Source organism: Mercenaria mercenaria, chromosome 5 (assembly GCF_021730395.1).
Source record: "Mercenaria mercenaria strain notata chromosome 5, MADL_Memer_1, whole genome shotgun sequence".
Classification (NCBI taxonomy): domain Eukaryota; kingdom Metazoa; phylum Mollusca; class Bivalvia; order Venerida; family Veneridae; genus Mercenaria; species Mercenaria mercenaria.
The window spans coordinates 68,254,996-68,279,390 of NC_069365.1; the positions used below are offsets into that span (position 1 = coordinate 68,254,996).

Sequence of the window (24,395 nt, forward strand, 5' to 3'; positions counted from 1 at the left end):
TGTATGTGATTTCAGCATTGTCCTCTTGTAATGAAATAACCAAAAAGATGCTGATACAGTATAATGTTGATCCGTAATTGCTCTGAAATTGCATATTGTCATTACATATCCACTACCTTTGATAAAAACTACATGTGTATAAAGACCACAACTGTAAACAAAAGTGCCAGACTGTCACAAAATACGCCCGTCTAAATATTCAGTTACGTATCATAAAGGTAATAATGTTGATGCTGTATGCCTTGTTAACCCCAAAAAAGAGTAAGAAGGAATCAAGGTACTTGTGAGGTTCCATGTGGGATGAAATTGACAATCGGATCAAAACTGTTTGAATGGACAAGGCAAATTACGATTTCGAGTAATTCAAGGGCTATAATCCAAGAGTGCCTGGGGCGATTTGTGTGGTTATCGAACTTGGCCGAGATATTATGCCCACAAACATTGTCACCAAGTTTGGTGAAGATCGGATAAAAACTATTCGACTTTGGGAGCGGACAAGGCTAAATCTGCAGTTTTTCGAGTAATTCAAGGGCCATAATCCAGGAGTGCCTGGGGCGATTTGGCTTGGCATCGAACCTGGCCGAGATATTATGCCCACAAACATTGTCAGCAAGTTTGGTGAAGATCGGATGAAAACTGTTCGACTTAGAGAGCGGACATGCTTTGGACGCCGACCGCTGCCGGCCGTTTTTCCAGTAATTCAAGGGCCATAATCCAAGAGTGCCTGGGGCAATTCGGCTGGTTATCATTCTTGGCCGAGATATAATGCCCACAAACATTGTCTGCAAGTTTGGTGAAGAATGGATGAAAACTGTTCCGGCTTAGAGAGCGGACATGCTTTGGATGCTGACCACCACCAGACGCCCGCCAAGGATGTTCACATAATACGCCCCGCTCTTTCAGAGACAGGCGTATAAAAAGGTAGCTGCTGCTTCTTCCCATTTACTTGTCCCAATCCATGACTAGTTACCTCCCCTGACGGTCCATCCATAGGCTGAAATGAAAGTGATTATTATGTCACGAGTTGGACTTCCCATTTACGTACTAAAGGTGCAGTTTCACAAGTTAAGAGGGACTGCCCGTTAAAACAAAAGACTACTTTATCATTCTGTATCTGCTATGTAACTATGTTACCATAGCTCTCTTTCAAGTTGACTGTTGTACTGTAGAACTGATGTACTGTTAAATCATTTAATTTCATGAGCACAAAATTTGTGGTTTTGGCAAAAACTATTATTTCCTTGGGTTATGACTATGTAGATTTCAAATATTAAAGACGAATAAATGGAAAGTTTGTTTAGCAGAGATCTGATTTTGCCGATTAACACAACTGTGAAATACAAGAAAATTTGTCCTTCACAAGTAATGATTCACAGTACTGTTTTCAGTCGTATTTATCAAGATATTTACCAATATGTAGTGAACTTCTCCCATATGACAGAAATCACCAAAAATGGAATTTAAGTACAAGGGTCTGTAACTCTGGTAAAAAATTCCTCTCATTGGAATCAAAGTAGAACTCATTTAACACATCCACAACAAAAACCAGTTCAATATCCACATTTGTTGCCAAAATATAAATATCGAGAATGAAATAAGTGGAGTGTTTACTCGTAAAATCAAGCCTTGGGGACTAAATCCAGGTAGTTTACCTCTAATATTTGTGAGAGTAAGTATTTGGATTGGGTATGTTTTGTCTCACTTTTATTAGGACACTTGAATACTTTTTGAGACACATGTACATAAACTTTTCGGGCCCCTAATCAAAGAAGTATGATTTTTTTATTAATTTTTTTAGCTCTTTGCCCTAATGCATATATTTGCCTAAAGTTAAGCGCGCAATAACTCTGGTCTGCGTGAGTGAAATGAAAAACAAAACCTTAGCTGCACAGCTTCAAATGCTGAATATCACTCGTCTGATGTTTCACAACTCTTAAATTCAAGGTCAAATGATTTTCCAGATATGCACAACACAAATTCTGCCAGACCGACATCTGGACAATCATGCAGACAAGGACAAATCTGAGTGTAGCCCCAAGAAATGTTCACATTAATGCAAAATATGACATTCAAAAGTAATTGCAGGTGTTTTACTAACTTGGCATATATAGGTCAGGTTACCAACATCATTAAACAAAGTAAGAAACATTATGTAGATCTGTGACCTTTTCCCTATATGAACTGAAGATGTCTGACCTTGAACACGTCCCAAGAAAACCTTCACAGACGGAATCAGCCTAGCCCAGAACCTTGTGATTGGAGGCCTAGAGCTATACCTTCTGACCTAATTGGGCAGACTGGTTGGGAGGCTCGGACCATAGTGCAATTAACAGTTTTGATGGAAATACAAAATTCACTAACAAGTTTATTTCAAGTTTATTTCATTAAGTCTGATTATACATGCTTACAACAGTAGACATATAAAATAATTTACATACAACTAGATAGTTTCTGAATCTATGTTAAAGACTTTGGCAGCAGAGGTAAAATAATATTTTTGTTCAGAAATGTGTAGGATTTTTATTCTGTAATTGAATAAGTTCCTTCAGTGTCAAAACCAAGAACACTGATTTTAAGATGTATACGTCAGATGGTTTGAGGAACTGAGTAACAAAAAGTTCAATAACAAAAAATAAAATTGACATCAGTAAAACTAATGATCTGTTGATATGTAAATCGGCAAAAATATCCTATTTGAGCTATTAAAGGGGAAAAAAATGAATAAGATTTTCGATGGATCTATGCACAGTATGTTCTGTTTATAGCAGTTACAAGAGGAATGACATAAAGTCTGATATTTAAATTTAGGCTGACTTAAAGCAAATTTTCCTCATATCAAATCTGTTTAATGGATCATATTTTAAACTGAAGTCTTGTTTCATAAAGGAAATTTTCTCTAAATCTGAACACTATTGAAACTTTAAATCATGACATTATTTGATCCAAAACATAATGACCTAGTAAGTAACAGTAAAATTTAATACACTACTGTACGAGACAAAGAGAAGCTGCATAGAGACTAGCACTCTTTAAGTCCAGAGTAAAAGTTCTACAGGCGTCCATGTAGTCATGGCCAGGTTTGAATCTTTCTGTCAGATACAAAGTTTCCTTTAGGACTGGTGGTGTTCGGAGGCAGAAGTGCCAGGTATAATGGAGTATCTGCTCCTGTAAAATAATATACAAAATAAGCTAACTAATGGTTACTTTATTCCATTTTTTGTACAAATTTTTATTTATTACTAACACTGAATATCTTGAGATTTTAACATTCTTTGTTCCAAGATGGCAGTATAGTGTAACATATCAAAATAACTAATATGAATACTAATCCAACTTCTGATTTTATAGTATACCATTAATTTATTTAATGTGACTCTGGTTTAAAGCAGCAATGTGCTATCTTAAGTGTTCAATAAAGACTGATAATTCATTTTGTTAGATTGCTAGTCAAAATGATATAATGTGTTAAATAGATTCTGAAATATTTTTCTTTTGGGTCTGAATTCCCCATTAACTAAACACTAACACAATATCTTGACCCATAAAAAATTAGCTTGACAACAGTAATATCCTGCAACCACTCATTCATGAATACTTGCAGGTCTTCTGCAAGCTTCGGAACTTTCTGTTTCTTGTAGGCAATTATTATAAAAGAAATTACCCTGATCTATAGTTTTTGTTCCTTTATGGCTGCTCATGTCTGTGTCCACATATCCTGGGCAACACTGTGGAAAATAAACAAAATTGCAAAATATATGTAACAACTTTGAAGGTAAACACAATAAATTTATATCTGTATCTACGTATTATTGGCAATGCTGAGATTATTTCATTACTGCTAATTGGTATATATCTATTTTTTCGAGTTTCATGGAAATATCTATTGTACTTTTGAACTTGTGCTCCATAAAAGGAAAGTGCGACTGTCAGACAGATGGATGTGACAGGCAGACAAAGTGACACTGTTTCAACCATACGCTCACGCTTTAGCAAGCATAAAAATGATAGATTTACTTACAGCATTTACGATAATATCAGCTCGTGAATCTTTGTCAAATTCTTTCTGCTGAGCAAAACTAAGAAGGGTAACACCAATTTTGGAGCAACCATATGCCGACTGACACCAACCTTTCTTCTCATAACTACCATCTTTAGCTGAACTGAAAATAAAAACAAAAGGGTCAGGTTTTCCTTATACCAGCACACTGAGTATTTGGTTGGATGTATGACTGATACAATATTGTTCTGTTAAGGAATATTTTTTTGTTTAAAGATTTCTACACAGCTATATAAATATATATGAGAGGCACCGACTTAGTCTGACACATGGCAGGTGTATTGTTCAGACTGCAGTAATATCAGACTGTTGCTTTCCAAGATGAAAGTTCCATGTTACCATAACTCTCACAACACAAGATATATTGACAAAGTAAACCATGTCTATCTATAGAAAATAAGGGCAAAACAAAACATACAAAGGAATACAGTGGGTACACAGAAATGGTCATAAACCGTGACATGTAAACTACCGAAATGGTCATAGAAGATAACATTACAAACCATACACACTAAATGACTGCAAAAAACAGACAGAGCAACAAGAGAAAGAGCAACAAGAGAAAAACCATTAAGGTAGTTCTTCACATTCAAGTCAAAAAATATTTCTACAAAATAGAATTTGAACACTAATGTTTGCAAACTTCAGAATATACTAAGAAATTTCAGCAAGATAGGGTTGTATACTTGATGTTTGTTAGAATTGAAAATATCTGCCCTCCAATCACTTTTCATAATAGGCTTCTATGGGAAAATTGCACTTTAGCTGACATTTTCACATACAGAAAAAGGTTCTACAACGTAGATTTTAATAAAACTTTACATAGTTGTAGATTTGCCTGTTTTTAATCATACGACCAAATGTTATGTACTACATGTTCATGTGCTTAATTTTTCACAATTTGCAAAATATGAACTGGAGTCCTTACATCATTTTGAACTACATGTATTTGAACCAAAACTTGCATATTTTGTCAAACTTAACATTAAGAAAGACTTAAGCCCTGACTGTTTAACACTTAATACATTTTGTGAATCAGCTAAAAGTACACTTGGCTATTCAAAAGCCTTGTGAATCAAGATCATAGGTACCTCTGCTTCACATTATTTCAGCTTGAGATAGTGGGTAGAAATATCAATCTGTAACAAGCAAGCTGCATGGCTTCCTCACATGAAACAATTTGATGCCCAGAGAAAGGCTCAAGCCAGCGGTAGCCACCTTAACAATTTAGCCTTGGGGAGTCACAAACTTTAACAGCAATGACAAGTTTCATTAAAACTGACACATCTGTGACAAAGAAGTGAACATCTGTACTAAGATGGTACATGTACATTTGCCTGCCAATTGGTGGAACAAAGTAAGTTACGAATTGCAATATATTACGGACTCTATTAAGGTAAATTGAAAACTTCCTAGCTTTAATTGGAGAATACCCAAGGTGGCTATTCAGGCATTATTTCAGGAATGCATGGGCACCTGGGTAGAACCACCTACTTTCTGTAAGACAGTTCTAGTCTTCCTTGCAAGGCAGAATTCTACATCTACATCCCCACAGAGCTCAGGACCAAGTGATCTGAGATCCGCATCTTTAGCCATTCTGCCTCAAAGTAAGTAGCACCTTTCTAATTAAAAGGATTTATGGACCAAACAGCCTAGTCATTGTAACACAAAATAAACAGTTAATAATTTCAAACATTCTTTTTGTTACTGTTAACCATTAGCCTGCTGGTGGCAAGTGATTCTGCCTTTGCGGCCAGTGCAGGCCAAGATCAGCAGGCTGATCTTGGTCTGCACACATCTGTGCAGTCTGATCATGGTCTGCACTGGTCGCTATTCAGTCAGTAAATTTTCAATGAACACCCCTTCGAATAATAAATGATACTGCCCAAATTGAATGATGGGCTAGTCCATTTCAGAAATTTAGCAGGCTAAAAGTTTAAAGAACTAACGAATAGTATTACTTTTTTATTAATAACAGGTAGGAGAATGGTAAACACTTGCTTACTTGACAAACTCTGTCATCAGTTGCTCAACTTTTGCTTGATCAAGATCAGGGGCAATAAATCTTGATTTCATTTCATCACTGCACTTTTTGGCTGCATACTGGCTAGCCATACTGGATACATTTACTACCCTGAAATATTTTTCAAAAAAGATGCAAAGACCTAACGTGCCTCCTTGTCTAACACAGGGTTTTCCAAACCTAAGGGACAGAGGGGTCTGAGAAACCTAGTGCTAACAATATGTTTCTTATTCATGCTGTCCAGAGGGTGTGAAACACATATCTGACATATGCAGGCATGTGAGATCATTTTTCTTGCCTACAAGAAAACATTTTCAAAGATACAGTAAATTATACAAGAGCTGTCTGATGACAGCATGCTCGACTTTTCTCAGTGCTTGACTCTGAGTTATTGTTAGAGCTTTTGCCTGGAAAATTTTATAAATATTTAACCAAAAAATTCTATGTTAAAAAGGGGCATAACTCTGAAAAAATTCAAAACAGAGTTATTGGAACTGTTTCTCCTGGTGTTGACTTGGATGATAAATGACCATTTTAAGTTTCAAGTCTAAAGCTTTGATAGTAACAGAGATACTTGACTTTTATCAAAAACTTTACGCCCAAAAAATTAAAAAGGGGCATAACTCTGTCAAAATTCAAACCAGAGTTATGGGGATTATTTCTCCTGGTGTAGACTTTGATAGTAAATAAACTATGTTAAATTTCAAGTCAATAGCTTTGATAGTAACAGAGATATTTGACTTTATCAAAAAACTTCAATCAACGCCACACCCGATGCTGGGGCGGGTGCAATAGCTCTACTTTTTCCTTGAAAAGGTTTTTGAGCTAAAAAGTGCACATACAGTTTGTTTTTCCCAATGGAAAAGATAAGGTGATCTTAAACTGGGCTATCCTCAGCTATCACAGCTAGGTAAGCAAGAAAAGTATAACATGTACATTTCAATACACTTCTAAATGCTCCTTGTATACATACTTTGTCATTAACTATCACTTCTGCTAAAAGATATCATTATGTACGAGTTTCCCATTAAAACATAATTTATATCTATGTATACACAGACATCACTTAAAATATCAAAACAAAATTGATTTAGTAGTTTTAAATCATAAAAATCATTACTTTTCATGACAACATTTTACTTTCTATAAATTGTAATCCAACTAATAAGGGCATATTTTCAAGCAATGGCAGGCACATGAGTAGAACAGTAAGGCAGATAACTTTTTCACTGAAAGAACTCTATGCCCGAAGTTGAGTGAGAAGCCACATTAACTTTATTACAACATGAGCCGCGCCATGAGAAAACCAACATAGTGCGTTTGCGACCAGCATTGATCCAGACCAGCCTGCGCATCTGCGCAGTCTGGTCAGGATCCATGCTGTTTGCTAACGGTTTCTCTAATTGCAACAGGCTTTGAAAACGAACAGCATGGATCCAGACCAGACTGCGCAGGCTGGTCTGGATCCATGCTGGTCGCAAAGCCACTATGTTGGTTTTCTCATGGCATGGCTCACATTATTTATAGCATACTTACCTTGCATGAGGTTTCAGGAGTGGAAAAAGTCCCTTACAGACGTTCAATGTTCCCCAGAAGTTAGTAGCTACAGTGATCTCAGCTTGTTGTGAAAACGGTTCTGTGGCTGCCATCTGTGTTATTTCAAACAATGCATAAAATCACACAAACATGAAAGAAACACCAAACACTACAGCATACATTTACGTAACCCTTAGCCTGCTGGTGGCAAGTTATTCTGCCTTTGCGACCAGTGCAGACCAAGATCAGCCTGCACTGTTTGCCATTCAATCAGCATCTTTTTGGTAAACACCCCTTTTAACAGTTAATGGTACTGTCCAAATTGAAAGATGGACAGGTCCATTATAGAAATTTAGCAGGGTAAGAGTTAAAACTATTCCCCGTTAGTCTAAAAACTGTTATCCATTTTATCTAAAGAGTACCGGTATACCTGACATGAAAAATTAGCAAAAGACATGAAGCTGCCTTTCCATTTTTGTAAAATCACACAATACACTTTGCATAAAAAAAGTGTTAATTTTGTTCATGATTTCAAAAACAAATCTGATCCCTTTTGTAAAACACATTGCCTTTTGTACATTAAAGAGATACTCATGAAAAATTTGCCTCTCAATCATAAGTTTAAACTGAAGCACTCTGTTACAAAACACAAATTTTGTGAGGAGTTCATTTTGATGTGCCAAAAATGTGACTGAGTCACTTTTAAAGTAACTATATAAATCAAACTTTTATATGGTGCTTAACATTGGAGAAACTTTTCAAAATACAGTCACAGGTGACTGGTCTGCCCTATTTTTGGTCCTTTTTATCATACTGCTTAAAGTAAATAAATAGAAAATAGCACAAATTTAAGACAGATGAAAACCATGTCTTAAACTGGTAATGTGAAGATATTGTGAAGATATTATCTGCTCAATTAAAAAACTTTCTGAAATTTCATTTTCTGGTGGCTCAGTAGATAGAACACAAAGCTATGGTAATCATGGTCCAAGGCCTTGCAAGTTTGATCCATATGAATGCTCTCTAGGATGATTTGATTAAAGACGTTTTAAGTTATTAATCCTCCACCTTCATGTGGAGAAGTTATCACTTATTTGTGCAGAATATGTTAGAATGGCACGGAATCAAGAAGCATTGGTTATGTGTACTGACACAGCTGTTACATAGATAACCCAAGAATAATTAAGTGTTTAAAAATAGAATGAAATCTAAAACAAATCAAACAAAATTATTATCCGTATATATAAATGATATGGTACAATATTCACATTCTACTAATTTTAGCAGATTTCATGGTAGCCACATATCTACAAAATTAATCCACAAACTAGTGCCTCCATGTTTAACCATTTGAGCCGTGCCATGAGAAAACCAACATAGTGGGTTTGCGACCAGCATGGATCCAGACCAGCCTGCGCATCCGCGCAGTCTGGTCAGGATCCATGCTGTTCGCTAACAGTTTCTCCAATTCCAATAGGATTTAAAAGCGAACAGCATGGAGCCTGACCAGACTGCGCTGATGCGCAGGCTGGTCTGGATCCATGCTGGTCGCAAACCCACTATGTTGGTTTTCTCATGGCACGGCTCATTTCAGTTGAAATAACCCTACAATTTTATCTCTACAAAATTTAATTTATATGATTACACATTACAAATGAGTATATCTCACAGCTTCCCTTTTATACAAACCTTAAAAGCTATCCCTGCATTGTTTACTAGTATGTCTATTCCAGTGTATGTCTTCTGCAGGAAATCCTTTATTCTGTCTATACTGCCAACATCATCTAGATCCAGCTGATGGAACATCGGCTTTAACCCTTCACCATTTAACTTCTTAATGGCTTCTTGTCCATTACCCTCATTTCTTGCTAAAATTAATTAAAAGATTTCTCTTTATAAGTATTAGATGCTGAAATTTTAGTAAGCCTGAAATAGTTGTGTATGCATTCCTGTAAGAAACCTTATCTACTAGTACTACGAGGGTCTGATAAGACTCTTTGAGTAACATGCATGCTACATGCAAATGTACATAATTTTGAACAGCAAAATAAGGATTTTGCTAAGCCAGACAATGAGACACCATTAGGCATCAACAGACATTTTCAAAAACTATCAACTCTTAACATGTCAACCAAACTGTCTCTCCACTTTGCTTTAAATGACACTGTGCTAAATTTAGCAACACAGTCTTAATGATGTAATCACCAAAAGTATATTACTGTTTTCCTGGAAAATTATATTTTTTTAAATTTTTGTTTGGTTTAATGTCGCACCGACCCAATTATAGGTCATATGGTGACTTTCCAGCTTTGATGGCGGAGGAAGACCTCTGGGGTGCCCCTCTGTGCATTATTTCATCACAAGCGGGCACCTAGCTAGAACCACCGACCTTCCGTAAGCCAGCTGGATGGCTTCCTCACATGAAGAATTAAACGCCCTTAAACCAACATCAATGTGGGCAAGAAATTTGATGTCAGCAACTTTACCACTCGGCCACGGATGCCCCCATTTTCCTGGAAAACAAACCTATCATTACTACTCTCAGGGAAAGCAGTTGTCACCATCTTATCTAACTGACTCTCATGACACAAATTCTGTAATTTTATAGGAAATACATACCAGTTAAAATTTTATAGGAAATACATACCAGTCAAAATTTTATAGGAAATACATACCAGTCAAAATTTTATAGGAAACACATACCAGTCAAAATTTTATAGGAAATACATACCAGTCAAAATTTTATAGGAAACACATACCAGTCAAAATTTTATAGGAAAAACATACCAGTCAAAATTTTATAGGAAATACATACCAGTCAAAATGACATCTCCATCAAACTGTTTGCAGAGACCTCTTACAATGGCATAGCCTATTCCTTTATTGGCACCAGTGACCTGTAAAATGTATGACATGTTTCCTATTGTGACAAGGCTTTGTTTACATTTTATAATAATTGAATTCCTGGAGACATTTAGACAAGCTTCTAGCAGCTTTATTAACCTCATACAGTACATTATATGAAATTGCAAGTTTTTGAACTTACATGACTTGATGTTCAAATTTCAAAATTTATCTAACTATATCTACTGAATACTTGTTTTCACTAATTGAGCCGTGCCATGACAAAACCAACATAGTGGGTTTGCGACCAGCATGGATCCAGACCAGCCTGCGCATCCGTGCAGTCTGGTCAGGATCCATACTGTTCGCTAACAGCTAGTTTCTCTAATTCCATTAGGCTTTGAAAGCAAACAGCATGGATCCTGACCAGACTGCACGGATGCGCAGGCTGGTCTGGATCCATGTTGGTCGCAAAGCCACTATTTTGGTTTTCTCATGGCACGGCTCAATTAACCCTGAAAGTATGAAATTCAGCTGCACAATGACTATATGAGACTAGCTTAGATTCAAACCAAGAAACAAATCTGATCAAAGCTCATGTGGATCATTTTAGAAGATAATTATCATTAATAGATCATATTTTTTTAATTTTTCAATTTCATTTAAACCCCATTTGTATAGTTTTTATAGAAGCTTATACAGACAGACTATACATTTATATGTCATCCATGTATTTTATAGAGGAGAATGTAGTGAGAACATAAACATGCATGTGTAAAATTGCAGAACAAAATGTCTTTTAAAAATGAGCTGCATGCTTGTCAAGACATCTAAATATTTCAGTATCTGAGAAATATGTGAAACCATACGCATTAAGAGTCCCAAAGGGAGCAACACATCTCTAGACTTAGTCATGACTTGGATCTATTATTTAAAGATCGTTTATTAATAATTAAAATATGCCAAATACATACTGAACAAACCTATATAGAATATACCGAAAGTGAACTAGAGCTACTAACAAAATGTTACATGTCATGTAACAATAAAAATCTAGAACACTATGTGTGACACTAGCTGTTATTATGCCAGTACTTGTACATCAAGGTCACAGAGTCTTAAATAGACAATCATGAGGCCTACTGAACTAGTTTTTCAGTGATTAAATGTTTAAAGTGTCTAGAATGGTTGCAGGTTGAGCTTGGATAGACAGTATGATATCATGTTATACCATGGATCAAAAGGAACATGCAAGAGCTCGAAAAACTATTCTGACAAAGTGTCAAAATCTAGGACATGCAATTCAGTAAATTCATTAAGGTACTTCCGCAAACTGAAACTAGAAATTCATGTGAAAAATCAGAATCCTCGAAACAGCTTTCGAAATGCAAGGACACAAAAAATATATGATAAAACTTGAAAAGATATATCTGTAGGTAAACTTGCGAGTATGAAAGTTACGTTGAACCCTATATCCACAGTGCTTTGGAAGAAAATGAGTGAACATTTTTGGTGCAAAATTTTAGTATCGTATGCATCCTAAATTGCTATAAAATATTTATTTTCAAATCAAAGAAATGCCAAAATAGTGCACACGAGCGCTATTTTCTCAAGAAAATGTCGTTAAACATTCTAATGCGCAAAACACGTGCACAGTTTTTCTAAAATATTTCGCCGCCATGTTTATTTCAAGAAATAAAATATATGATTGTTCTTTTACCTCAGATTTCCTTACTGAAATATATATGCCTCCTTATCAATGGTTAGAGATATCCATTTAGTATAGTTTTGCACTGTCCGATCTCCTTAATTTGTTACCGATCCTTTACATTTAAAGAATAAACGCAATGTGTAATGATAGTTTTTCGCTTTACACACCTCTTTTGGACAAGAAAGCCGTTTCACTTAAAATTTGTAAGCATCCGCTGACAAAATATTGATGAAAGATCGGGACTTTTTCTAAAAACAAGTTCGATTTTAATCATTTTCAAAAACTGGAAATATTGCACATTGTGTTGAATTTATAAATAAAACAAAAATTCTCAAAATAAGCCATTTTAGAACATTTCCGAGAACTTTACGTTTCAGCCGAACAACGCATTTCCAGATGACACAAAACTGATTTCTCTTTGTAAACAATGTCAAAGTTCACCTGAGGAACATTGCTGGAAAAGTAAAAGTGCTTACTTGTTTCAGTTTTACGTCCTGTATAAAACAATCAACTTTCAACTTTAAATGCATATATGTTCTATGATTATTCCAATATAAAAACCCGTCCGATCTTTTCCGTGAGAAATAAAACGAAGCAAATTTAACTATTTGTTTACACTTCAACCATGTGAAATAAAGGCATGTACTATCACGAGACTCCCGTGCATTTTGAACCTCGTGGTGAATAAACTGAATTTACTTTAAAGTATGGTGTCTCAGCTGAGCCAGTTATTTGTTAATTTCAGAGAACATACAATAAAGAAGTGTTTATGAGATTATGCATATATGTTCGAGTTTACTTTATATTAACGATGATAGAAAACAAGTGTGCACTCGGCAAATAGCAATTCTATTATTTTCAGGTGTATACTGAACACTGATCCCAATGTTCGTAATTTTCAGATAAAGAACTCGTTATCCTTGGTTTTGTAGACAGTCTTAGTACTGGACCGCTGCTTCCGCTGTCAACACCGCTTCGAGAAATTAGATAAAAACATACTGATTGATACATATCAAAATCATAAATATAATACCTAAAAACAAAGAATCGTACAGGTAAACACGCAATTCTTTGAAATTCACGTTGTCTACAAAATCTGAATTGACGCAGAGTTAAAATGGGAGTTTAGCGTATTCGTTAGTTACTCAACTTACTGATACAGTAAATCATTCTATGGTTTAGATTGCATATTTAATGCTTCAAGTAGAGGCTTTTATGAAAGAAAAAAGACGTAGATACTAGATGTCAATCTGCGCAGAATTACATATACGTCCCTGGGAAAGCATTTTTAAAAATAAAAATCGGGTATTAACAGCACGTGAATTGCCATGTTTGCACACGATTTTTCTCCCGTTAATACATGGGCGGATCCAGTGAAAAAGTAGTTTTTATGCAAGAATATCTGTTTAAATCTATGAAAGTGTGACAAATCATCAGGTTATCTACAATTGTATACACATTATAATACCTCCTAACATATTTTGTTGCACATTTTTTTCTGCGATTTATTACATGCTGCATAAATTCTCATATTGTATAAAAAGTCGAAAGATCAAAATTGGCAAGTTTACGACGCATGAAACCTCTAAGGAATCATTATACACATCGAACTTGTCCCCGACCAGTATGCGGAAATACTGTGGCCAAATGTTTTAAGATTGTCTAAAATATTTGCATATATCGTGATAACGTAAATATTTCGATTGTTTTTATAACTTATAAATATACAATCACGTATGTGTGAGAAAGTTACGTTAAGTAATTTCGGTAGTTAGCGCAGGAAGTGCCGAAAATTCCATTTCCACCAAATTTTCCGTGAGATAAGCAGCGCGTTAGTACATAAAGTCCACAATAGTAAATTAAAATTTTCTTAACCTTGCACAATCCTTGAAAAGAATTTTTGATCGCTGCAAATCTTGTTCACATTAAGTCTGAAACTTCTCTTACAATTTTAGGCAGTTTGGTACACCATACATAGAAAAATCATTGTCCGCACATTGCACTATTTTTATGTATGCTGAAAATAGCAATATGTACAGATTTATTTTTGTTTTAATACATGAGGTGGTCAGATTTGAAAACAGATTTTGTACTAAGTTTAGTTCTATTCGGTAAGACAATTCTCCTATGCACTAACTGATACTTTGAACTAACTTTTGCCATTCATGATTTTTTAATAAAGTATTTTGAAAGGATTTATAAATCTAACCAAAAATTTGGAAAAATACAGGTAAAATATCTTCTTTGTTTATTTCCAAATTTTATTATTACTTTTTATACAGCTACTTTTACTTCAGATCTTGCAAACTGAGCTGTTTTTGTACTCTGGAACAGCTGCATTTGAAAGCTTTTGTTCACAATATTTTCACACCTCAAATGAAGGTCACTCTAAATTCAAGATGGCGGAAGTACCTTAAAATTCTATATTGATCTCACTAAAAAAGACAATGATAGTGCCATTTTAACACGTGTAAAGATAATTTTGTATTAAAACAAAATGCTGGTTATTGCTATTATTATGCACCGGCGGTGCGACCAAACCAAATACAAATAGATCTAATAGAGGTACATATATAGTACATGTATAAGAATTTTGTGACCGCCTGTTCAAACAATGTTATAAAAAATATAAGAAATGACAACTGACTTACCACTGCCACACGTCTTGAAGAACTCATTTCCAGTCAGGCTGTAATAACCGTTTCTGAATTATATTATGATTTTTGCAGAATTCCTTGAAGGTTTTTCTGCTATCCTACCCGGTGGAATAATCTTATCTAATTTGTTTACTTAAGTCTTTAACGAATACTATGTGGAGATATATTGTTGTCGTCACAAAGACTGGGTGGAGTGAGGAGGTTTTAGTTGAGTATCTAGCCACGTTTTTAAATCAACATTATTGGAAAATAACTAAAAGCTATGAGCCAAGAACATGTCGAATAAATAAAACATTTGATTTGTGGTGTTAGGCCTACTTATTTTTAGTTGGAGCGGTGTCACCGCTGGACTAGTGTGTCCGCTCTATTCCAGCTTAAGTCGCCCCGGTAACACATTTACGCAGTCCCTTTTCTCTTAAATTCCCACCCCATTCCCCCAAAGAAGACTGTTTAATAGTGATTTTAGTTAGTATCTTGAAATTTGAACTTGCGTTACTTGAAATTTTGACTTAGTATCTTGCCTTTTTATCCGCAAAATTTGAATGCATGTCCGTCTGTCAAAGGCCCAAAATGCTTCTATGCTACTTTTACTGACTCATAGATAGTAAAATGTAAAGTGGATTCATCTACCTACACATCCATATATTGTACACACAAGTAAGAACTTGAACATATAGCCTACAACCATACATCAATATCTGACCTAAACTATCTAGGATATATACCTAAATTTACATGTATCGTACATGTGCATTACCTGGTGGTAAGGGCTCAAACGAGGCCGAAAATGTTCCAGATTTGAAGAAAATACATGTAGTAAAACATTCGAAGTTCCTGTCACCTTCTATGTCCTCTTTTCAAGATCTAGAGATACGCACCAGGTACCCGATCTTGGTCGGACTTATTAACTAAACGTTCATGTAAACGTTCATGTAAGGTATGTCAATATTTCCTTGCCATATAGGATAAATGATCTATTGTTTAAACCCACCTTTTCTGTAACAAGGGTTTGCCTTTTACGTTTTCAAACTGTCATGGTTACTTTTGAATTTATTGACCAAAAATAATTCAATTTGGTATATACCAATGTATTTGTTTATTTGTAAATGAATTGTTTTAAAACTTTCAGGTTATTTTAGCAACATTTCTATCTAAACACTTTGTAAAATATTTTGGAAATGGTAAATATTGGCCAATTTTTACAATGAGAAAATACATTTTGGCCGTAAAATGATATTATTAAAGTTAGAACGATATATATTTTCTATTTAAATCTTGCAAAATAAAGCCGAAATTCAGTGAAAAAAACGCATGCGGATTAGGCTGATCAAACAGTTACTAAGCATCGAGTGCTCACACTTTTTTCGTTCAGAAATAGGAAAGTTATCGCCGTTTTTCGAATAGGAAGTATCTAGGGGTACGGATCCGTACCTCTAGAATCTGATTCTAGAGGTACGGATCCGTACCTCTAGACACGCCTGTTAGGGGTTTTCTAGGGGTACGGACCTCCTTTTTCTGGAGATCTAGGGTTATTTATATCTTAAATTTTGTTGAAAATGAAATAACAAATAAGTCTTAACCAATCTTCACTTAAAACTTGGATCTAATTGGTTTACAGATACCAGCGTTCACCCGATTGTTTATCTTCTCTTTCAAAACCTAAATAACCGAGGAACTCCAAATGAATACACTGTTCCGTGCCGATTAGTTTGTTGTTAATAGGCTGAACACCACTAAATCCAGCTGTTCTTTATTTCATATAAAATCCACTCACTTCATAACGGTGTTTCGACATTTTCTAGCATATCAGATTTTCAGAGACTTATATTCCCATAAAGAACTAGATCGCTACTTTAGAAAAACAAAAAGAAAAGGGGGTGTTAACTTTTATATAAGAAAACTACAGTTCGTTAAATACAACCCGCTGAAATTACTACTTTTCGCTTCTTTCAATTTCTCTTTTCGTGACATTAAATTCTTACGCCGCCATTTTTATCTAGCATGCGATAGGAACATGCCGATTTCATTAGAATGCAAAGTGATACATACTGAAACGCGGTAGGGTAAAAGTAAGCACGTTGCTGCCGAGAAAATGCACTAGGAAAGGAAAAAAGATTAGTACTATTTATATTTGGACTACTTGTGACTAGACCTGCGGAGGCTTACATTCTATTTGGTAGTGATCAGCCTATAAGAGAAATATTTTGTTTGATTTTTCCATGAATTTGCATTCATTCTCAAGGTACGCCTATTTCACAATGATTCTGCTTTGTTTTGGTGCAAAATATTGAGAAAATATAGAGAAATGACAATTCATTACAGGTCACCCCCATCCCCAAAAATATGCAAAATTTAGCCCTGTGCAAGCAATATTTCAATTAATTTTACCTTATTCGTGGAATTTACATTTAACATCCATTTAATCGTTACGAAGTTTGTCATTTTCATTCAGAAACATGCTAATTTCAATATTATTTAGACAACTGAAGTGCTAAAATGCGAGAGAAGTCATTTACTAGGTCCTAAAACGAACCAAAATAGTGCCACCTGGTCGAAAATTCGATCTAAATTCCAAAAACACAAGAAATTGAAGCGTTTTCAGCCATTTGTTACCGTTTTACATCATAAAGAATAGATTAATGGCATTTCCATTCATTTTCGAGGGGTTTCAGAAAATAACATGTATTGCCCCTTATAGGCTGAACACCACTAAATCCAGCTGTTCTTTATTTCATATAAAATCCACTCACTTCATAACGGCGTTTCGACATTTTCTAGCATATCAGATTTTCAGAGACTTATATTCCCATAAAGAACTAGATCGCTACTTTAGAAAAACAAAAAGAAAAGGGGGTGTTAACTTTTATATAAGAAAACTACAGTTCGTTAAATACAACCCGCTGAAATTACTACTTTTCGCTTCTTTCAATTTCTCTTTTCGTGACATTAAATTCTTACGCCGCCATTTTTATCTAGCATGCGATAGGAACATGCCGATTTCATTAGAATGCAAAGTGATACATACTGAAACGCGGTAGGGTAAAAGTAAGCACGTTGCTGCCGAGAAAATGCACTAGGAAAGGAAAAAAGATTAGTACTATTTATATTTGGACTACTTGTGACTAGACCTGCGGAGGCTTACATTCTATTTGGTAGTGATCAGCCTATAAATAAACTGTTGATAACAGCTAGATTAATAATTCTATCCCTTAAATGAATTCTATTATTCAGCAAAAAATAAATAAATAAATAAATTAGGCATTATATATAATATGCACCAATTTATTTTGTTATTTAACAACGTATAAATGATAATCGGCATGGAACTGATTGTTTAATAATCAATTAAGCGACATTAAGTAATAGAAACTGTTTGTGAAAACGTCCAATGTATCTCGATCATAACGGCTACCAAAATGTGTGAAAAACATACACATACAATATGGGTTAATTATCAATTAAGTTTTTTCCCCAACATATTTAACATTATTTTGTTTAATCTTTATATCTTTTTTTCCCCTCCATTTCGAATCCTCGTGATTTATTTGGTGTTCCTCGGTTATTTACGTTCCGAAAGAAAATGTAACAAACTGGATGAACGTTTTTATCTGTAAACGATTTAGATCCAAGTTAAAGGTGAATTCTGATGAAATGTTATTTGTTTTCTTCGTTTTCAACAAAATTTGAAATGTAAATGACCCTGAATCTCTAGAAAAACGGAGGTCCGTACCCCTAGAAAACCCCTAACAGGCTTGTCTAGAGGTACGGATCCGTACCTCTAGAATCAGATTCTTGAGGTACGGATCCGTACCCCTAGACACTTCCTTTCGAATATTACAGCTTTCTGATTCGGGTAGGACAGTCTCTTAATGTTGTCAGAACTTGTTGTCCGCCCTTTTGCCCTTTGATTATATAGATCTATGTTGTAATTGTAAAGTGTAATAACTTCATATCAAAGAGTAATAAAATATGATTATAACACAAATTCTGATTCGGCAAATCGCTGAAATACGCGCATGAATACAAAAAGCATGGGGTTCGTCAGTGTGTGAACGTCACGGCTAAACCAATCAAATTGCCTGAATTAACAAATAATGGAATTATTTGTATATAGTCGGACTTTATCATATGTCTCCAAAGTTAACGTCATGACGTCATGAAAACAATGACGCCGTTCATTAGCAACGAGAAATCATTTAGGTGAAGCTGACAACGCTGAATTACTCAAAAGTTTTCATGATGAAATAAAAATGGATAAAGAAAGTACTGGATGTTTTGCGTGGATTGTAAACTTTAAGCAATCCTGCAATGAACGGGTAAGTCAAAAGCGATAGAATAGTTGCATGAAAAAGATTAAAAACTTTAATAATAATCGAATGTTATTGCGATGCCACTGAATTAAGGTTTGAAAAAAATCGGTTATTATTTATGAAAAATATCTTTTTACATTTCAAAGTCATAATAATAAGTAGTTACTGACAAAAGAAATTTCAATTTGGTATGTACCATGCAATGTATTTGTTTATTTGTAAATTAATTGTCTTAAAACTTTCATAACATCTTAGTTAGCATAAAAAATAATAATAGTAGTAATAATCAGTTAGGAAATTCTATTTTTGTAACAAAAATTCACTATCAACGCTGTATTTTTGTTTCCAGTGGGCCAGATTCAGAAATCGTCTCCGCCGACGATTTTATGCTCGTAGAGGCCAGACGATAGACCCATCAACAATTGTAAACGAGACTGGTACCAGGGACATGGTTATTACCAAAACGTACAAGACCAACAAAATACTACCAGAAAGCTTAGCTGCACCAGGGACACTTGTAAAAGGTTATAACAAAGTACAGTCAAACCTGTCTATAAAGACCACCCTTGTGAGAGCCAAAATGTGGTCTTTATTGGGAGGTGGTCTTTATTTACAGGTTATAATACACTGTAGATGTTAAAATGGGAAACAAAACATGTGGTCTTTAGAGACAGGTGGTCTCTGTTCAGAGGTGGTCTTTAACACAGGTTTGACTGTACACTGTATTATATAATAGTTTGGAATAGGAAAATGTACGTGCTTTTGTAAATATGAAGTAACTACACTGTTACTTTGTGAAATCTATGCAATATTTCTTGATAGAAACGCTTAGCTGTGTGATTATGTAATAGAACATGACATCTTCTGCGTTACCTGCTGCGAAACAATTCAAATAGTACCAACTTTTTAAGATATTTTATAAACGTAAATATCTCATATTGTGATATCGTCATCTGGAGCAATATCCCTTTATTTTTTTATTATTATTTTTGCAAATAATATAAAATTATAAATATCCTATCACTATATACAGTTAAAACGATGCTTGGCATTACTATGTTAGAAACACTTTTTTTTTTCAAAGCTACATGTACTTAGCTGGGATCTGAATTTCGTGGAACATACAGTTGCGTTGCTATAATTTTGTATATATCAATTTTAACCAACACACTTGGGTTATCTCGCACAAAAAATGAAATTTGTATTCAAAGATAAAAAAGCATAAACTTAAAACGACAAAATTGCTTTTCTAGTAAGTATCCGTCGATTTATCCCACTTAAATGATTAATCAAGTAGTTGTTAACCCTTATCATGCTGGACACGATTGATTCTGCCTTTGCGACCAGTGTAGATCATGATCAGCCTGCACATCCATGCAGTCTGATCATGGTCTGCACTGTTGGCTATTCTGTCAGTAAATATGTAGTGAACATGTGCACCCCTTTGAAAGGAGTGAACACCCCTTTGAATAATAAGTGGCACTGCCCAAATTGAATGATGGATCAGTCCATTTTAGAAATATAATATAGCAGGGTAAAATACTACAGCTTGTTGTAGATATAGCATAAAGCACAATTGTGGCTATTTCACCTGCGATTGAAATGAAAGGTGCAAAAATGTTCGTCTATTACGAAATCACTAGGAATTTTGCCACATCACATGCAATTCAAGCTTTGCAAAGAGAGATTCTTTTGGGTTGTGTAGAAATATCAGACTTGATGAACATTTGAGCCGTGCCATGAGAAAACCAACATAGTGGGTTTGCGACCAGCATGGATCCAGACCAGCCTGCGCATCCGCGCAGTCTGGTCAGGATCCATGCTGTTCGCTTTTAAAGCCTATTGGAATTGGAGAAACTATTAGCGAACAGCATGGATCCTGACCAGACTGCGCGGATGCGCAGGCTGGTCTGGATCCATGCTGGTCGCAAACCCACTATGTTGGTTTTCTCATGGCACGGCTCATTTGTAATTTTCACAGTTTTCCAATTTACGATAGTTGAATATCACGCCAAATGAATAATTTATTTGTTAATGTCTCCGTTAGTTTTTTTTTTTTTATCTAATACATGTTTTCAACCCATTTTCTTTGATTTCGGGTCAAACTTTCGTCTAAAGGGGAATACTGCGGCAAGAAAACCATATAGTATTATATATACATAATAGTGAATGTCTATATATTTGTTTACTTAGCCGTCTTTGGCAATCAAAATACACTCATTTTGTCTTCAGAATGCCCAGGAAATGTCGGACGTGTACCTGCTACAGAAAGTAATGACGACTTTGAAAAGCAAGGTAATTAAAACACTAACATGTGTAAACATATTTGGAAACTTTGCTTAAGATTATTTTATTTTATGTCAGTTTTGAGTAAATGAACATTCGCTGTAGCATATCATGCACTCTACAGAACTGAACGGTGAATGTACCCGCCCCGAATCTGCAACATGTTGCTAATTAAGTTTACTTGGCTGTTCATTATCTCTTTAATTATCCACAGCCCTCAAAACAAAACAGAAATTCTGTATGTTGTTTACATTTTTATGTCTTTACAGTCGGAGACTACGTGGCCGGTATCATATCCAATGCTGCACACACTATGTGCATGGAGAGACAGGCGTTGCTAGGCAACACAAATATCATCATGGACAATTCTGCAGACAATGTTTCTCTGTCACCAAGTATCATCAGCCGTTAGTATAACTTTACATAATATCACTTATGAACGTTTTAACTTCAAACTATACAGTAAAACCTGTTTTATCCAACACCAAATGACAAAAAATGGACGTATCGGATAAGTAAGGTTGTAGGTTCCAGCAAGGTCGTATAGACACTACCGCGTCAATTCCGCTCCCGTCTTTTAAATGATTTGTATTGTTAAGAAATTTGTTAAATCCTAATTGTATAAAATGCTTTATACCTTTTTTTCGTAATACAAATTAATGTACAACAAAAAGTATTGCAGTATTCATAACGTTTATATTTCTATTTTATATGAAACATGTTTTAATTGCATGCGACTGAATAAACGATAGAAAAAATCATGGACATCGTCAAAATTCAGCATTATTTATGTTGTATTATATTAATGAATAACAATATATGAGCCGTGCCATGAGAAAACCAACATAGTGGGTTTGCGACCAGCATGGATCCAGACCAGCCTGCGCATCCGCGCAGTCTGGTCAGGATCCATGCTGTTCGCTAACAGTTTCTCTAATTGCAATAGGATCTGAAAGCGAACAGCATGGATCCTGACCAGACTGCGCAGATGCGCAGGCTGGTCTGGATCCATGCTGGTCGCAAACCCACTATGTTGGTTTTCTCATGGCGCGGCTCAATTATGAAAAAAGTCCACCTATTTGAAACATTACAGGCATTTTGACATATTGTTTACAAAACCTTCTCAGGAGCATGTCTTGAATGAAATATATGTCTTTTGTTACAGAAATCGCCAACATAGCAGTGGCAGAAAGCCTGTCTAATATTGTGTTACAATCAAACATAAACCAGTCCGCCATTCACAGAGATATAAAAGAATTTATGGGTAAGTAAGTGACTGTTTAAAAATATCAAAATGTACTCACTAACCCATTTGCATTCCCTATACCGCTTCTGTTTTGCTAAAATTAGATCACCATATGTAAAATAAGTTATGCTGTGAGCCATCTTTGTATTGACTAGAATAAATAGAGGAGTAACTTCTATCAACCACGAAAATTAATTCTGCCATTAAATGATCACGCGTTCATGTTTTAAATTATATCTAAGGTAATCCAAATCTTGTTTTTATATAGTGCAAATGTCCTTGGAACTGTTAGAGAGGAACTTGATTGATGCCCAACCTACAACCAGATTATAATGTAAGTATAATGTCGATATCAAATATGTTCGCATTGTTTTAACATAACATTAATTTGAGTCGTAAATTACATGTTTCAAATCTACTGCATTCGATTTTCTTTCAAACCACAAAGAAAGTCAGCTTTAATTGATATTCTTGTTGTATGTACAATTTGTACCACTTATCAATGCATTGTTTTCTTTATTTCAGTGCAGAGGAGACTACAAGACAAATGTACTTAGACGAAGTTGATTTTTGTTATTAATTAGATGAAGTTAGTTTGTTGTTTCACATACGTTCTAATTGATGAAATGTTTTTATGAAGTTCTGAATTTTATTTTTTGCAATAAAGTTCATAGAAACTTCAAAAATGTGTTTGTTTCAAGTGAACATCTTGTTTTGTCGTTTTCCTTTTGAAAATACTCATACCACTCCGGGAGAACTACGTTCCAACGTAAGTCATGTCTCAACGATATAATGTGACATATCTCAACGATTTCTGGTTACGGTATCGCTCAATGTGACACGGCTTATATTATTTTCATATATAGCAATTACTTTTATGATATTTACTTATGTCTTGACTTGAACATGTATTCAGATTCTAGAAGTAATCGCATAAATTTATCAAAACATTCGAATTTCAAAAACAGTTGTCTGTTATTTAGAAAATAGAATCATTTTGCTATTTTCCAGAATAAAACAAATATACTACATTTTTCAACAGCAATACTTACTGACAGTCAACGATCGATTAAAGGCAATGCCAGTTATAATCTTAGAAATATATTACTGCAACTGCTTTATCATAAACAGGCAATATTTATTTAATATCATGTTCCTCATTCTAACCGATGATGTTACTAACTCTAAACGCGACATAGGTAAGCGTTACTGACACTCATCGAAGTCTTGCGGCTAAACATTACTTATATTCGAGTGAAATGTACCAGCAAGTCTGTGACTGAATATCAGATTTTGTTCAAAGTATGTACATATGTACTAGTATTTTTTTATCCGTTTCTTTTATTATCATTTGACGGTTTCCCCAAGATATCTTACTAGCAATATGTACGGGGTAGCCGCGGAGTTGACTTATACTATTGCATGCGCACATCTTAATTATTATTAAGTCTGTAAAACGATTCTTTTGAAGCACAGGACGCAACTAAGAAACCTGAAGTAAGCATGTAATCGTAGGTTATTAGATTTGTATCTAGGTATATGCACGCGTTCTGCAGCGGAAATAGAGAAATATTGCGCGAAAAGGCATTGAGTACATACGTTTTTGGTTCTTAAGGTTTGCTTTTTATATTTTTATACACGAGCATTTTTGTGTTTTACATGTCATGCCTTTCTGTTTCCATTACGTGTGTAAGAGATTCACCTGGAGGGGATTACTTTTATTTA

The 24,395-nt window shown here is 34.9% G+C and overlaps 2 protein-coding genes across 4 annotated transcripts; one reads left to right on the plus strand and one right to left on the minus strand.

Annotated features, from left to right (window-relative positions):
- Positions 1-2,360: 2,360 nt before the first annotated feature.
- On the minus strand, positions 2,361-14,977 carry LOC123557511 (carbonyl reductase [NADPH] 3-like). Its single transcript, XM_053543822.1, has 8 exons — positions 14,823-14,977; positions 10,432-10,513; positions 9,306-9,484; positions 7,617-7,729; positions 6,063-6,191; positions 4,019-4,160; positions 3,662-3,725; positions 2,361-3,165 (listed from the first exon to the last, which is right to left on the minus strand). The coding sequence occupies exons 1-8, from the start codon at positions 14,847-14,849 to the stop codon at positions 3,068-3,070; spliced, it is 834 nt and encodes a 277-aa protein (XP_053399797.1). The 5' UTR covers positions 14,850-14,977; the 3' UTR covers positions 2,361-3,067.
- A 3,886-nt stretch (positions 14,978-18,863) lies between these two features.
- Positions 18,864-23,286, plus strand: LOC123557514 (uncharacterized). 3 transcript variants are annotated; one of them, XM_053543825.1, is made up of 7 exons: positions 18,864-19,144; positions 19,488-19,662; positions 21,371-21,433; positions 21,694-21,831; positions 22,590-22,692; positions 22,939-23,004; positions 23,196-23,214. In XM_053543825.1, the coding sequence occupies exons 1-6, from the start codon at positions 19,079-19,081 to the stop codon at positions 22,976-22,978; spliced, it is 585 nt and encodes a 194-aa protein (XP_053399800.1). In that variant the 5' UTR covers positions 18,864-19,078; the 3' UTR covers positions 22,979-23,004; positions 23,196-23,214. The 3 variants fall into 3 exon arrangements, with proteins under 3 accessions (XP_053399800.1, XP_045204944.2, XP_053399799.1); XM_053543824.1 differs by having other exon boundaries at positions 18,868-19,144; positions 22,590-22,688; positions 23,196-23,286; XM_045349009.2 differs by lacking the exon at positions 23,196-23,214 and having other exon boundaries at positions 18,866-19,144; positions 22,590-22,688; positions 22,939-23,023.
- Positions 23,287-24,395: the final 1,109 nt, after the last annotated feature.

Bases quoted from the DNA above. Each gene is read 5' to 3' on its own strand.
- LOC123557511 (XM_053543822.1), bottom strand. From the start codon at position 14,849: ATGAGTTCTTCAAGACGTGTGGCAGTG. The intron at 7,730-9,305 runs GTTTGTATAAAA...GAAATAACACAG, and splicing joins ATGCAGGGATAGCTTTTAAG to ATGGCAGCCACAGAACCGTT. The intron at 6,192-7,616 runs GTAAGTATGCTA...AAAATATTTCAG, and splicing joins CTCCTGAAACCTCATGCAAG to GGTAGTAAATGTATCCAGTA.
- LOC123557514 (XM_045349009.2), top strand. From the start codon at position 19,079: ATGGATAAAGAAAGTACTGGATGTTTTGCGTGGATTGTAAACTTTAAG. The intron at 19,663-21,370 runs GTTATAACAAAG...TTTTGTCTTCAG, and splicing joins ACCAGGGACACTTGTAAAAG to AATGCCCAGGAAATGTCGGA. The intron at 22,689-22,938 runs GTAAGTAAGTGA...GTTTTTATATAG, and splicing joins AGATATAAAAGAATTTATGG to TGCAAATGTCCTTGGAACTG.